The sequence below is a fragment of the Microcaecilia unicolor genome, chromosome 3, assembly GCF_901765095.1.
Source record: "Microcaecilia unicolor chromosome 3, aMicUni1.1, whole genome shotgun sequence".
NCBI classification, from domain to species: domain Eukaryota; kingdom Metazoa; phylum Chordata; class Amphibia; order Gymnophiona; family Siphonopidae; genus Microcaecilia; species Microcaecilia unicolor.
Window position 1 is genome coordinate 139,049,817 of NC_044033.1, and position 16,760 is coordinate 139,066,576.

At 42.3% G+C, this 16,760-nt stretch overlaps 1 protein-coding gene across 1 annotated transcript in view; it reads right to left on the bottom strand.

Annotated features, from left to right (window-relative positions):
- The window catches only part of RYR2 (ryanodine receptor 2), a 908,577-nt gene that overhangs the window by 394,822 nt on the left and 496,995 nt on the right, over nt 1-16,760 (bottom strand). The window contains 1 exon segment of the mRNA XM_030194683.1: nt 9,355-9,430. Within this exon segment, the coding sequence (XP_030050543.1) occupies nt 9,355-9,430 (76 nt within the window).

Consider the following 16,760-nt stretch of genomic DNA (forward strand, 5'->3'; position numbering starts at 1 on the left):
TTTGCTGCTTACGCCTAGGAGTAAGAGGCAGCAGTCTCTGAGTTTGCCTAGCTAATAACTGTTAATGGGTCTGTCATCCAGAAACTTGTCTAGACTATTTTTAAAACTCTGCTGTATGACTATACTTTGCTACACTCTGTTGCAAAACAATCCCATAGCTTAAGTGTTTATCACTGTTTATTGTTTTTTGATTTATGTCTCATCTTTCTACCATGGTGCTCAAGGCAAGATACAAGAAATCCCATTAAAAGGCTTTTCAATAAAAGCAAGGCAGGAAGCTGCAGTCAAAGGATTCTAGCTACAGATGATCAGTCAGTTCACAGTCAGTACAATATTGGAAAATGTTCCAAGTGGCAGATTCTAAGGATGAGAGCATATCAGTAAGACGATGAGAGACTTCCCCCAGACATGTATTCCATAATCTTGAAACCAGTGGTTTCCAAACCACTGATACCACTCTGCTTCTAGTGAATATCATTATGATGTGGCAACACTATATTGTGAATCCAAGAGGTAAGTTTGTGTACTGGCTGAAAAAATGTTCTCTGAATTTGTTTTAAATTGGATGCCAACTAATTTCATTGAGGGACCTTTTTACTAAGGTTCTCTTAAGATTTTACAGTTAAACAACAGTAAAGATTGCCCAGGGTAACTGCAAAACTTCTGTGTTCACTGTCTGAGGGCATTCCAAGCAATTTTAGGAAGAGCTGGAAAGAATATTTGAAGCGGGGGAATCGGAGAAACTAAACAAATTCTCTGTAACCTTGGAGGATGTAATGGGTCAGTTCAGCAAGCTGAAGAGTAGTAAATCACCGGGACCTGATGGTATTCATCCCAGAGTATTAATAGAACTAAAAAATGAACTTGCGGAGCTACTGTTAGAAATATGCAATCTGTCCCTAAAATCGAGTGTAATACCGGAAGACTGGAGGGTAGCCAATGTTACTCCGATTTTTAAGAAGGGTTCCAGAGGAGATCCGGGAAATTATAGACCGGTGAGTCTGACGTCGGTGCCGGGCAAGATGGTGGAGGCTATTATTAAGAATAAAATTGCAGAGCATATACAAAAACATGGACTGATGAGACAAAGTCAGCACGGATTTAGTGAAGGGAAGTCTTGCCTCACCAATCTAATGCATTTTTTTGAGGGGGTAAGCAAACATGTGGACAATGGGGAGCCGGTTGATATTGTATATCTGGATTTTCAGAAGGCGTTTGACAAAGTGCCGCACGAAAGACTCCTGAAGAAATTGCAGAGTCATGGAATCGGAGGTAGGGTATTATTATGGATTAAGAACTGGTTGAAAGATAGGAAGCAGAGAGTAGGATTGCGTGGCCAGTATTCTCAGTGGAGGAGGGTAGTTAGTGGGGTCCCGCAGGGGTCTGTGCTGGGTCCGTTGCTTTTTAATGTATTTATAAATGACCTAGAGATGGGAATAACTAGTGAGGTAATTAAATTCGCCGATGACACAAAATTATTCAGGGTCGTCAAGTCGCAGGAGGAATGTGAACGATTACAGGAGGACCTTGCGAGACTGGGAGAATGGGCGTGCAAGTGGCAGATGAAGTTCAATGTTGACAAGTGCAAAGTGATGCATGTGGGTAAGAGGAACCCGAATTATAGCTACGTCTTGCAAGGTTCCGCGTTAGGAGTTACGGATCAAGAAAGGGATCTGGGTGTCGTCGTCGATGATACGCTGAAACCTTCTGCTCAGTGTGCTGCTGCGGCTAGGAAAGCGAATAGAATGTTGGGTGTTATTAAGAAGGGTATGGAGTCCAGGTGTGCGGATGTTATAATGCCGTTGTATCGCTCCATGGTGCGACCGCACCTGGAGTATTGTGTTCAGTACTGGTCTCCGTATCTCAAAAAAGATATAGTAGAATTGGAAAAGGTACAGCGAAGGGCGACGAAAATGATAGTGGGGATGGGACGACTTTCCTATGAAGAGAGGCTGAGAAGGCTAGGGCTTTTCAGCTTGGAGAAGAGACGGCTGAGGGGAGATATGATAGAAGTGTATAAAATAATGAGTGGAATGGATCGGGTGGATGTGAAGCGACTGTTCACGCTATCCAAAAATACTAGGACTAGAGGGCATGAGTTGAAGCTACAGTGTGGTAAATTTAAAACGAATCGGAGAAAATTTTTCTTCACCCAACGTGTAATTAGACTCTGGAATTCATTGCCGGAGAACGTGGTACGGGCGGTTAGCTTGACGGAGTTTAAAAAGGGGTTAGATAGATTCCTAAAGGACAAGTCCATAGACCGCTATTAAATGGACTGGAAAAATTCCTCATTTTTAGGTACAACTTGTCTGGAATGTTTTTACGTTTGGGGAGCGTGCCAGGTGCCCTTGACCTGGATTGGCCACTGTCGGTGACAGGATGCTGGGCTAGATGGACCTTTGGTCTTTCCCAGTATGGCACTACTTATGTACTTATGTAGCTGTCAGGGTGTTATCAAAGGGCAAAGTTTGCTACAGAATGTTAATGTCAAGGCCAATAATACAGAACAGGGGTTCTCAACCCAGTCCTCGGGACACACTCAGTCACTCTGGTTTTCAAGATATCCACCATGAATATGCATGAAAGAAATTTGCATGCACTGCCTCCATTGTATGCAAATCTTTCTTGTGCATATTCAGTGTGGGTATCCTGAAAATCTGATTGGCTGGATATGTCCAAAGGACTGGGTTAAGAACCCCTGAAACAGAACGCATTTAACTACACCTTTTGGGATATCATTAACAGCACTGTATTATCTGTGTCCTGAGCAGTAAGATTCAGTGCCCCCACCCCCCAGAAAAAATGTTCTGTGTACACTGTTTAGTACATCAATTACCATCTATTACGTTAATGTGTTGTGCTATTAGCGCAGCTTTGTAAATAGGCTTGATTGTCCTCTAGTCTTAGTACAATTTAAAAGAGTTCATAACGACTCCCTATTAGCTCATTCCACAGTATGTATAAAACTTTATAAACTTCAGTCATATCCCCTGTTTGTATCCCAGCTACCAAATGCTGAAGCTTGATTTTACAGGATATCACTAATTATCCAAGACTTCCTCTCTGATTCTTTATCATATTGCATGAGCCTAACAGTTTCCATAACCAGAGGTTGATATACTAACCCACATTATTTCACATAGGTTAATGGCCTTCTTTGCACAAAATTTGGCTACACAGGCAAATGTGCGGTGCATTTAAATTTCATGGAGGGCAGTTCCAAGATGGAGGCTGAGTAGCAGTGTGTGTGCAGTGCTCCTGTACTGGGGAAGACGAAAGCCCATTTATGGGAGATTCAGTTATGGTGTCTACTGGTATAGGCAAATATTTCCCACTATGCGAAAGCAACATTCACACCTCAGGAGGTTAAACAGCTCATGACTGCTGAGAAGGGTGAAGGCACCATTTTCAGCAGTGAGGAATCTTCCTTGCGGAGTCAGCACTGCTGAGCTTTCCTAATGTAGCTGATTCCTCATCTGACTACACGAAAACAGTAACGGAATTCAAACATGCGTGGGATAAACATAAATGAATCCTGTTCAGAAGGAATGGATCCTAAGGAGCTTAGCCGAGATTGGGTGGCAGAGCCGGTGGCGGGAGGCGGGGATGGTGCTGGGCAGACTTATACGGTCTGTGCCAGAGCCGGTGGTGGGAGGCGGGACTGGTGGTTGGGAGGCGGGGATAGTGCTGGGCAGACTTATACGGTCTGTGCCAGAACCGGTGGTGGGAGGCGGGGCTGGTGGTTGGGAGGCGGGGATCGTGCTGGGCAGACTTATACGGTCTGTGCCAGAACCGGTGGTGGGAGGCAGGGCTGGTGGTTGGGAGGCGGGGATAGTGCTGGGCAGACTTATACGGTCTGTGCCCTGAAAAGGACAGGTACAAATCAAGGTAAGGTATACACAAAAAGTAGCACATGTGAGTTTATCTTGTTGGGCAGACTGGGTGGACCGTGCAGGTCTTTTTCTGCCATCATCTACTATGTTACTATGTTACATGAGCCAGAGGCAGAACAAGTCAATCCCAGAATAGCGGATGATAAAGCAGTGGGGCCTTGCTCAGTGGGTAGAATATCAATATTAGCAGTCAGTGAAAGGAGTTCCTACAGCAATGACTTGTGACATGGTGTCCTTCAATGCCTCTTCTGGAAAGCGAGTGGTGAGATAGTTTCATTTTGTATGCTAGCTCATATAAGTGCAGTGTCATCGAAACCTGGGACTGTAACACTTGATGTATTGTTGGATGATGCAGTAGTGGGACTAAGAAAATCTCTAGTACAAAGAATGGATAGTATCCTTGCCCCCACACTCCTACTTCAGGCATTGGTTGAGAGAAATAAGAAGACCTTAATGTCTTTATCTACACTGATTGCAGAGGTTAAGAAACGTGATACTGATATTATAAAAGATCTTGTTATTGTACATAGAAGAAAATATTTCTTCACTCAACATGTAATTAAACTCTGGAATTTGTTGCCAGAGAATGTAGTAAAAGCAGTTAGTTTAGTGGGGTTTACAAAAAAGGTTTGGATAGCTTCCTAAAAGAAAAGTCTACAAGCAATTATTAAAATGGACTTGGGGAAAATCCACTGCTTATTTCTAGAATACAATACACTGGTCACTCAATGTGAATGTTTCAGGGGAAGTCTCATATAATCGCTCTGAATGGCAAATTCTGCTGCCAATTATATGCGATTGTTCTAATCATAGACAACCCCCTACCAACCACATAAAAACTTTTGTTTTTTCTTTTTTCTTATTTTCCTTTTCAATGTGTTCCACAATTGATCACCAACACTTGTGTATTTTCCTTTTCAATGTGTTCCACAATTGATCACCAACACTTGTGCAATTAAGTGACCACCATAAAAACAGTAGAAGTTTGACTCTCTCGCTTTGCGTTAATGTCAAAAACTTGCTTTACATAAATGTCCAAAGACACTTTAAACACTTATCTGTGTGTGTCTGTCTTGAGCGATCCCAGGAGCCCTTAAATAAGAAAAAAATAAGAAAAAAGAAAAAACAAAAGTTTTTATGTGGTTGGTAGGGGGTTGTCTATGATTAGAACAATCGCATATAATTGGCAGCAGAATTTGCCATTCAGAGCGATTATATGAGACTTCCCCTGAAACATTCACATTGAGTGACCAGTGTATTGTTTTCTACTTTCGTTAATTTTTGAGTGTCCTACACAGAGCAAGTAGAGTGCCATATTGAAGTCTTACTGTATTTCTAGAATAAGCAGCATAAAATGTATTGTAATAAAAATACTGGCTGACTCTATACTACCTACCACTAAGGGATCCTTTTACTAAGCTGCAGTAAGCACTAATTTACCGCAGCTTAAAAACGCTTACTGAGGGCCATGCTCAGGTGTCCTGCAGTAAGATCCCAATCTGTGCATGCAAACCACATGCTAAAAAATATATATTTTTATTTTTTTAGTGAGGGGGCATATCTGGGGGTGAAAAGTGGGCATTTCTGCACTAATCAGTTAGCAAATCTATATTACAGCACACTGATTAGCACAGAATTAGCGTGTGAGCCCTTACAGCCTACAAAACAGGTATCGGTAAGTGCTCACATGTTAATATTTTAATGCCTGCATGTTAATGGCAATATTAGCACATGGCTATCAATTCAAATAATGGAAAATCGACCATTTTATTGCTACAGTAAAAATGACCTTAGCGTGCAGTAAAGACATGCTAGAGATGCGTTAAGGCTACTTTTTACTGCAGTTTAGTAGAAGGGCTCCTATGTTTTTTATATACCAACAGCAAGTTGAGATATGCAGATTATACATATTTTAAATAAATAGTGATGAGCTTTATTTGAAGACTTCAGGCTTGAGGTCTGTGGAAAAGGGACATTGCTTGTGATCTATGCATGCAAGCATTATAAGATCTGGACACTATTCTTCAAATTTTGCAATGAAGTTTTCTTGAGGGTCTCATATTTTTATATTTCCAGAACATCTCAGGAAACCCAACAGCTTTTAAGTGTTTTGTTAAAACAGCATTTATTATGTCTGGCATATGGATTGTCTTGACCGAACTGACAGCCATCTTTTTGACTTAATGTACCTGCAGTTCGAGTTTGTTTTTCATTGTCGGTGTTGTTTGTATTTATGATTATGCATGTTTTGCTTGTTCCCGGCTTTGGATAAGGATAAGGGTGGATTACAAATAATAAATCTAATTTAATCAATATCTTTTCTTGGAATTTTCTTGTGGAGCCTCTTTTGTGTTCCATTTTCCATGCTTATATGTTGTCAATTATGCTAATCTTATATATATCTTTTACAACCGCCATTCAGCTAAAGAATTTCCTTGTTAATAAGTTTCCTCCCGGGTTTCTGGTTGAAGTGTGGGGTAAAGGATAGTGGAATGCTCCTTAAGATCTTACTTTGCCATTCTTATGGCCTTTCCTTTGCTATTTTTATTGAAGAAAATGTTTAGCTCTGGTTACTTGCGGACATTGCCTCCTCCTTTATTTTTCGAGCCTTCTTTCAGTCCACAATAGGATTACTTTTTGCTGTCTCTTATTTAAGTTCTATGGTTCAATGTTCAGCATGATTTAAATGGGCAAGAAAGGATTCTGCCCACTTAGACCACACTGAGTGGCTGCCAGTCAATATTCAGGGGCACTTAACCAGGCAGTGCAGCTGAATATTGGCTCTAACCACTTAAAACAAAAGTGGCCAGAACATGGGTGATCTGAGGGCGAAGATGGGGAGGAGCCAGAAGGTATGTGGTTACAGCGATATTCAGTGCACATATAGCTAACCAGGTAAGTAGCAGTCCTAAATTTGCTCAACTAGTTATCAGAGCACTGGCACTGAATATTGGCCAACACCTGTATAACTTCTGAACAGAGAGGCCTGATAGTTCCTGTGCTCTCCCCTCCCTCCCCATACCCGTGAAAATGAGCTGCAGTAATCTCTAGTAGTAGTACTAACTAGTCCTGTGATGTGAGACTACCACCAAAAGTCACAGCAGCCATTTTCTGACTGGAGCAGCACTGACAGGAGCAACTGAGGATCACTCCACACTATTCCCCTGGACCACCAGGGATAGTAAGATAGGCCTGGGCGGGGAGGCCTGTAGGTGATGAGTGCTTCTGAAAAGGAGACTGCTACTGCCAGGGGAGTTCAGGTGGGGAACTGCTACTATTCAGGCCCGCATAAAAGCCAATGGGCAGGACATGTCTGGTCATACCTAGATATTCAATGCTGATGTCTGAACATGAGACAACATTGAATATCTGGGTCTAATTTACCAGCGAAGGTCAGCGCTTAAAAAAACACTCTGACAGCTGGCGTCTACATACTGACTGGTATATATATATATATACTTTTCCTATATGGGCTGCTTATTTCTTGTCTTGTTATGTATTATTCAGATTTATGAGAATAAAATTAGAAATGAATGTGAAACCCACCCATGGGGTTTTGGGGGGGATGAAGGATTATTCTGTTGGAGTAAACTGGTTGGAGAGATAAAGGAAAGGGTTATTACTGACAGCTGGAATAAACTGCAAGCATAGGACGGCAAAAGATACAAGCTGTAATATAATACATTGGTTGGTAACTAGGTAAGTGTTCTACTCAGACTACAGGGAACATACACGTCTCAAATGCAAATAGTCCTTCTAAAATCACCACCATAACAAACATCATGATGTCTTGATCCTTGATGTGGAATGTGCTTTAGAAAACACTTTATTTTAGTAGTAGTAAGTATCTTTTCACAGACTTGGGTGATCATGGTCTATCACGTGACCATGATATCTTGGTAGGATGGCTGCTGTAGTCTGCTGTTGCTTTCTGCAATCCAAAGTATTCTGACTTTCCCAGAGAGTTTCTTATCTAGGAACTAGCCAGGTCAGCTGCAAGACCTGATAGATTCAGGATCATTTTGGTGGTGCCACTGGAGTAGGTCAGTAGTAAGAACATTTAATTTGTGGTGTTCTTAACACATACTTCATGTGTTGTACATCACTATACATATAAAAACTAAATTAAAAGATAGTGATTTTCAGGATATCTTATGGAGATGATAAACTTTTCTCACGAGGCCCATATTCAAACTTGCATTAGTGTTAGTGCCCTCATTTAACATACATTACTATTGGTGTTATCTAATGTTCATAAATGACACATGACAATGCAAATTAAGTATCAGTTCTGGATACTACATCAAACACTATTACCTAACAAGTTTAATATGGGCCAGTAAAAAGTATCCCATCCCAAAGGAGCTTGTAGCAATTGATAATAACCAGCCTTCAAACCCCCACACTACCACAAGAAGTAGCATTCTTTTGGTCCCTCCAAAATGTATTGTTTTTCATGCCCCTACATCTGTCTCTAGAAGGTTCTAAAGCTTAGATTGCAAACTTTCTGTGAACAAAGAGTAACTTACCTTGCGCTACCAATAAAAAGGTGTGACCTAATTCAAAGTAAATATTTAGGTGTCAATATTCAGCTGGCAGCAGTGAGCATTTTGCTGACTGCCGCCAGCGTTATTCCCGGATATTCAATGCCAGACCATGTCCAGGCTTCAGAATTGAATATCCAGTTTATGTTGTGCCGGCATTCGGAACTTTAACCGGCTATGGGTTGTTGCATAAAGATAGGACTGTTTTTTATGCAGTTCTATTATTCGGTTACCCTGGCTGGTTAAGTGCTGAATATTAGCACTATTTCCGGCTATGCGAAAGCTGCATTCACACCTCAGGAACTTAAACACATACTACGAACAATGATTGTTGACCAGCGGTAAAAATCAACTGCATTTACAGGCACTGAAACACTTTCTGTGAAGTGCTAATAAACTTACCGGCTGATATTCAAAGTGATTCACACAAGAGGTCACGCCAGCCATTTTCCATAGGCAGCTGCAAGGGACAGGAGCAAGTGGGCTTCGCTCCTGCTCCCGTCACTCCCACTGAATCACCAGGGTGCTAAGGTAGGCCTGGGGGAGGGGCGCCCCAAGGGGGAGGGGGTTCTCACTGCTGACAGCTGGAGGGAGAAGGAAGGAAAGCAGAGATGGCTGTTTTGCAGGCCAGAAGAGGGCTCCCGGTCGATATTCAGCTGGGCCCACATAAATACCTTATCTGGGCCCCAGCTGAATAACGCCCAGGACCCGCATCAGGTCCAGTGGCCCCTCCCTGTTAAATTAGCCCCAGAGATAGTGCCTGGACATGGCCTTGCACTTAATATCGGGGGTTAATTCTGTCCGCAGCTGTCAGCATTTTTAAAAAATGCACTTCATAGCATTTAGATTAAAAAAAAATGTGTCCATCTTCATACTATTTTTCCAATTTCAACTAAAAATCTATATAACCTTACCTTTGGCTTCTAATTCTAATTTCTTTTTCTTGGCCCATATATTATGATAGTTTTCGGCCATCATTTCTGCCATAGCCTTGAGGAAAGAAGTGATTTAGTTCATAATTAATAGCTGCGAAGTAAAAAGGGGAGCAAAAATTATAGATTTTTCATTAGAAAGACTATCAGCCAAAGGGATTTTTTTTAAATGAAAGCTATTTGATTCATAGTCATAGCAAATTAAATCTTTGAAATCAGGTCAGATTCTCAGACCCCCATATTGCACAAAAGTTTTCTTAGCACCTGCTTTCATGTGTGTATATGCTGAGGTAATTTTGTAGATGTGTACTACAGTGTAAAGCCCTATTCCATGTGGTCAAATTATTTATAAAATTACCCCTATAGTGGACATATTCAGCCGTCGGCAGTCAGCGCGTCTGCTCTCCGAAGTCAGTGTTAAGCCCGGATAGTCAGTGCTGGAATGTTTCCAGCAACTGGCATTGAATATTCAGGTTTACTTTGGCCGCTAAAAAGTTAACCAGCTATGCCAACGTTCGGTAACTGGTTAACTTTTTAACAGTCAAAGATAGGCCTGCTATTTAAGCGGCGTATTTTGACTGCTGAACATAGTCGATTTGGCATTGAATATCTTCATCAAACCAGTTATGTCACACGATACAGCCAGTTAGGAGGAGATTCTAAACATGGCACCTAAAAAGTCGGTGCCGAAATCAGTGCTGACTAAGCATATTCTATAATCGGCGCCTAGATTTAGGCGCCGATTATAGAATACGCTTAGTTGATATCTCAGCATCTAAATCTACGTGCATCCATTTACACCAATGAAAATGTGAACTAAATCCCAGCACATAGATTTACGCACACTGGACCATGTTCTATAACTACGGGTGTAAATTTCAGAATGCCCATGAAACACCCATTTACCTGCCCATAACCACGCCCCTTTTTGCCTGCGCATGTTAGAAGTTCAGTGCACTTTGTTATAGAATACATTTAGCGAGTTGTTTGCCTAAATTTTAATTAGTGCCAAATAGTTTTCATTATCGCTTGCTAAGTGCTGTTAGCAGCTAGCCACAATCTGGATATTCGGCGGGAGATAACTGGTTATTTCCTGCTGCACTTAAATTCTATTTAACTGGCTAGGAGTCATTCCTGGCCGGTTAAATAGTTTTGAATATTGGGGGGGGGGACAATATTTTAAATAGACACAAGCATAAAATACCTGTATTGTCTTGAGAGACTAGCATGGTTATATAAATCTAAAATTGCTTTCAATTAAAAAGTAATTATCGAAAACGATAGAGAAGCTAAATTCATTTTTTCCAAATAGCAGTAGATAGTGCCATTGAATATCCAGGTAGACTATTTCAGCATTATACAGATAAAGGACAATTCTATAATCTAGACATCCCTATTTAGATGTATATTACACACAAAGTCTAGAATACTAACACTTATGCACATATGTGGGCACAAAACCATGTAGATGCCAGCAGGATGCCTTATACAGTGTATATTTACAAGGGGGGGGGCGTATACAGGGGTGAAGCATGGGTAGAACATAGTTGGGGATCCCAGTGATGCACGTTCCTTCCACATCTAGGTGCCCCCACTTATGCCAGCTCTATGGCTTAGTGCGGGCACTGATACTGGATTACCTTGGACTACTTATATGGAGGCACTCAGGGAATTGCTTCTATAGTGCCAGGGTGGTCTGTGGGCAGAGCTGCAGTGGAGTTCACAGTTATCTCCTTAGCTAATAACTATCCAGACAGAGTTAAGGCAGCCTTTTTGTTGTCCCAACATTATTTGGTTTACTACAGTATCTGGATTCTGGTCTCAGTATTGATGCTACACAGAAAGCAGTGCCAATCACGGTCATCATTGAATCCAGATATTCAGCACTGGTCAATATCCGGGTAGTGTGTTTAATATCCAGATTTATTTTAGCCATGGCCGCCAGTGCTTAAAAAATTGCTGATTTATGAGACTGAATATGAGACAGTCTGCTTTTTATATTATGTTAAATAAATTATAGTTTGCTAAAAGAGTTACAACAATTAGCACTTAAGCCTGTATTGATGTTCTTCTGCTATTTTCCCCTCTCCCCTACTCTCCACCCATATCCCATTGAGAAATATTCTACCTTTTAATTTTATTAGCCATAACAATAACTTGCATTTCTATCACACTCTTAATTCAAACAGAATTCCAACATACTTCAGCAGTGCAATAAGGCAAAAGCCCTGTTGAACAGATACATTTCAGGTGCATGACGTGCAAGACATATTTCAAAAAGAGCAGGGTGATTGAACAATGGTTCATATTATTTACTGGCTCAGTATCAGTCAAATACCTCAGTGACACTTGCAAAATATTGGTCAGATCTGCTAACCGAATTGACTCATTTGGTCTTTTCCAACATGTAAAGCCACTTCAGACGGGACTCACACATGAGCATCAATGGCATAGCCACACTGGGACTGGGGGGTCTGGGACTCCCAATTTGAGTTTGGGCCCCCAAAATTTGATGGCTTGGCTGGCAGGAGTCACCAAGCCCCACCAGTAGAAGCTTTCGTGTGACGATATTCACCACCGTGCTGCCTGCCCTGTATATTGGGTGAGCATGAGCCTAGGCAGCTGGCTGGATTTTTTCTGCCTATCACTGTTTGCTGCTGTGCATATACACAGGTGCCCCACCCCCAGCCTCAATTGCTGGCTTACCCTCACTGCCACACTTACTCTTCTGCCCAAGTCCATGGCAGCAACCACATAGGAACCGAAACTTCCCTTCACTTCCTTCCCTTCCCAACTAGGTAAGCACAAATGAAATGAAGCCATCTGCGGGGCCAGAGCCCTGTGTGCACCACTGCCAGTTTCCTTCCTCCTCCTCCCTCCACGAAACAGCAAGTTACATCACGGAGGGAGGAGGAGAGAGACCGGTGGCAGCCCTCACAGGGCTCTGGCCCCGCAGATGGGTTCATTTAATTTGTGCTGATCTAGTCAGGCGGACATCAGCAGGAAAGGGAGACAGGCAGTTCCTATTTGATGTTGCCACCATAGATGTGCGCAGACAGTGGCCAGGAGCAGATCTTATTGAAGAGGGAGTGGAGTGGAGTGAAGTGAAGCACAGAGAGGGGGAGGGGAAGAGAAACAGATGGCGTGATTGTGGGGTAAGGGGATGAGAGATGGGTCAAAGCTGCATGGTGGGGGATGGGGAAAGAGAGACAGGACTATTGGGGGGGATAGACAGAGATGGATGGAGGGGGCAGAGAGAGAGATGGAGAAATGGTGGATGCCAGAGGATGAGAGATGGGTGATGTTATATGAAGATGAAATAGAGAGAAGCAATGGGGGCTGAGAGAGACAAAGGGGCAATTTTGAATTGCAGAAAAGAGAGACAGGCAATGTTACATGGTAGGGGATGAGAGAGACAGAGGGGCAGTGTTCAGTGGGGGCAAAAGAAAGAGAGACAGAGCAGATCCTGGATAGCCGGGAGAGAGAGAAAGAGAGAGGGGAGATGCTGCAAGGGGTTGGGGTAGGAGCAGGGGGCAGAGAGAGGAGATGACACATGGTAGGCAGATAGAAAAACAGGAGATTATGGATGGAGGAGAAGAGTGGAGATACTGGTTGGTGGGGTGTGAAGAAAGTGTGTTTTCAGCCTGTAAAATGTATTGAATATTTTATTGCCTGAATTAATTCTGAGTATTTCTGTAGTTTGGCCAACAGATGGTGCATGTTTATGCTTAAAGCTGTTACAGAGGACTGACTTCTCATTCTTTTAGTTGGCACACAGATACTAGAAATTGCCTGTAATGATGTAACCAGTTTTTATTTGAAACTTGACTGTTCTGGGCTCTGATTGGCCTAGAGTTTGAAATTATCCAGCAGATGCTGGCTGTTGTTTCAGTCTTAGCCCAGGAGGAAAGAGAGACTGATCTCTTTGTGAAGCTCTGTGAATTATATGTCCTGAGCTTCCAGGATACTGTTTAGACAGTATATAGATGTTTAGTTAGTGTTATAATTGATCCATATTTCAGTTACCTGTTATTGTTTACTGAATGCATATTTTTTTGTTCATTGTTCCAGTTTGACAATAAACCTGTTTAGTTTGTTGACTCTGCTGTCTGGACTGATAAAGAACCCTGGTGGTTTGTGTCTTAGGTCTGTGAGTGCTTTCTGGGAACTGTGGGACAACTGGGAATGTAGCCCCCAGTAACCTATAAATCAATAAGGATAATTTGAGAGTGGGAGACTTGCCCAGAGGTGGTTGTGACCCAGTCGGTGGGAGGAGGGTGCTAGTATAGAGCACAAGCGGCAGGTACAGGCAGACCTGAGCTGTGCATATACCCTCTAAGTGGCCGTGGGGTAACTTTAGGAGGTTGGATAGGCATTTAACGACATGGGGGTTGGATAGGAGAAGCTGCATGGCTGAGAGAAGAGATTATGCATGACAGGGGGGAGAGAGAGGCAATGCTGCATGACTGGGGAGAGGGAAAAGAGAGAGAGAAGAGATGCTGTATGGATGGCATGAAAAAGAGAGAGACCCACAGACAGGAGATGTTGTATGGCTACGTGGAAAGAGGGAAGAGTTGGTGACAGACTGGGGAATTAGAGATGCAAAAGGGGAGAGCCTGAGTGAAAGAGATAGAAAGCTGTCGGTAGATGCAGGTTAAAAAATGTGGAAGGGGGGGATGAAGACTGGATACTAAGAATGAAATAAATCTGAGCGGACAGAGAGGCAGTAAAACAGAAGAAAGCTGAATGGAAAATATCAATGTCAGAGATCGATGTATTGGAAGAACTGAAGAAGATACAAAGAAAGAAAACTGATAAATGAATAGGAGACTCTGGAAAGAGTTATGGGAAGACAGGAAAAGAGTAACTAGAGAATACGACCTGCAATTAAAAAAATTAAATGGACTGACAACACAGGTAGAAAAAATAAATTTATTTTTAAATTTATGGTGAAATAATGTGGAATGATAGTCTATATTAAAGTTAATAAATAAAAATAAAAGAAAACAAGAAAATAAAGTGATACCTTTTTATTGGACTAAATACATTTTTGACTACCTTTTGGAGGCCAAAATCTAAATTCTTCGGGTAAGTAAACTAGCCTGATCTGACAAAAGAGGTTATGGCCTCTGAAAGCTAATCAAAAATGTATTAAATTAGTCAAATAAAAGTATCACCTTAATTTCTCTTATTTTTATGTATTAATTGTTGAAATTTCATGAGTAGAACGTGTTCATTTTTATGTTTACATCTGCTGTCCTTATATTTTGCACAGTAGAGAAGGAAATGCGTTACTGTTTCTAGTTCTCTAGTGTTATACTGTATACAGAATCCAGCTACTTAGGGCTTTAGTTTAATTTCCTGTTTACATATTTGTATCTTTAGTTTGTGGGCATTTATCCCATGCTTAGTGAGGGTCTGTGTGAAAAAAGCCAGTTATTCTGATAGCATTGAATGCTTATGTAGAATCAATTTGTAGTAATCCAGCTTGTTTAGTAGGTATATTAATGTTCTTGTGTCCACTGATATGTTTACAGCGTTACCTTTTCCTTGTTAGGCCTTTGTTTTGTGACTCTTGGAAATAAGTGCTATGATGGTACAGTAGATTTGCTCCTACTTGTTTTAAAAGTATTTCCATGTAATTTCATTCAGTGTCCCCCTGGTCTTTGTGCCTTTAGAAACAGTGAAAAATCGATTCACTTTTACCCATTCTACACCACTCTGGATTTTGTAGACCTCAATCATATCTGCTTCAAAGGTTTCCTATTTAGGAGTATACAAAGCACTATATGCCTAGTGCCCCCCACCACCATGTTAACTCTAGCCCCCCACCCCCCAAAAAAATGTCAGGTCCAACTACACCCCTGGATATGCATATGCTTCTTTCAAGCCTATTCTATAAAGAAAAGTTGGTGTCTACAGCTGTTGTACATGCCCAGGCCTAGATATTAGAGCATGAACAAATTGTAGTATTCTATCAATTACACATGATTTTGTACGCTCTGCCCAGTCTTCACCCAAACTCTACTCAACCACACGCCCACCCCATAGGCAATCAAAACACATTTTTCTGCTAATTGGTACTCTATAAAAGGTCATTAGATTGTAAGCTCTTTGAGCAGGGACTGTCTTTCTTCTATGTTTGTGCAGCGCTGCGTATGCCTTGTAGCGCTATAGAAATGCTAAATAGTAGTAGTAGTAGTAGTCATTTACACGTGTAAGTGGTCACTTATGCATGAAAATGACTAGAATTCCACCATTTATATGAATTTCTTGCTCCTTTTACAAAGCCACAGTAGCAATACCCAGCACAGCAAATGCGACAAAGTTCATTCAGTTCCTATGGGCTTTGTTGAATTTGCCGCGCGGGAATCACTACTGCGACTTTGTAAAAGGAGCCTAAAATTACCACAGTATGAGGGGGTCTTTTACTAAAGCTTAGCGCAAGTCAGTGCCGTAGAGTGGGCGGCTGACACCCGGGGCGGGTTGCCGCTGCGCACCCCCCCCCCCCCCCGGGTGCAGCATGGCACACCCCCCTCGGCGCGCGCACCCTCCCCCTTTCCTGCGCGCAGACCCCCCCCCCCCCCCGGATTGCATTCTTACATGCATTGAGAAGCAAGGAGCGGGCAGGAGGGCCGATCCGCCCCCGAGTGCACGTCGCTGGGAGCTGCGTCGGCTCCACTGGTTCCCTGCTCTCTCTGCCCTGGAACAGGAAGTAACCTGTTCCGGGGCAGAGAGAGCAGGGAACCAGCGGAGCGGACACACCCCCCAGCGGCGTGCACCCGGGGCGGACCGCCCCACCGCCCCCCCTTCCTACGCCACTGGTGCAAGTTATCTGCAGCAGGGCCCATAGGATTAAAATGGGCCCTGCTGCAGATAACAAGCTAACCTTAGTAAAAGACCCCCTGAGTGAACAAAGTATTGAGTGGGGCTTTTTACTGGTGTCAAAACAAAGATTAATTTTATACTGAGAGCTGAGCACACATACTCGCGAATTCTATAAAAATCGCTAAAAATTGTGCCTGCAAATTTGGTGTCTGACCAATTTGCACGCACAATTTAATTGAATACTGAGTTAATTAGTACCAATAATTGGCTTAAGCAATTATTGGCATTAATTAGATATAATTAAAATATACTTGCGTACATTTAAGTGTGAGATCCACTCCTGAATTTTACGCACGAGTTCAGAAAGGGGGTGAGGAAATTGGAGAGTTATGGGTGGAATAGGGGTGTTCCTAAAATGTATGCGGGTTATTATAGAATAATAGGGATACGCACCCATTTTAGGCGCAAAGATTTGCACCACATTTCAGTGGGTGTGATGGCCACGCCTAAAGTTAGGCACGATTCTCAGGTGTATGCGATATTATATAAACCACGCCTAA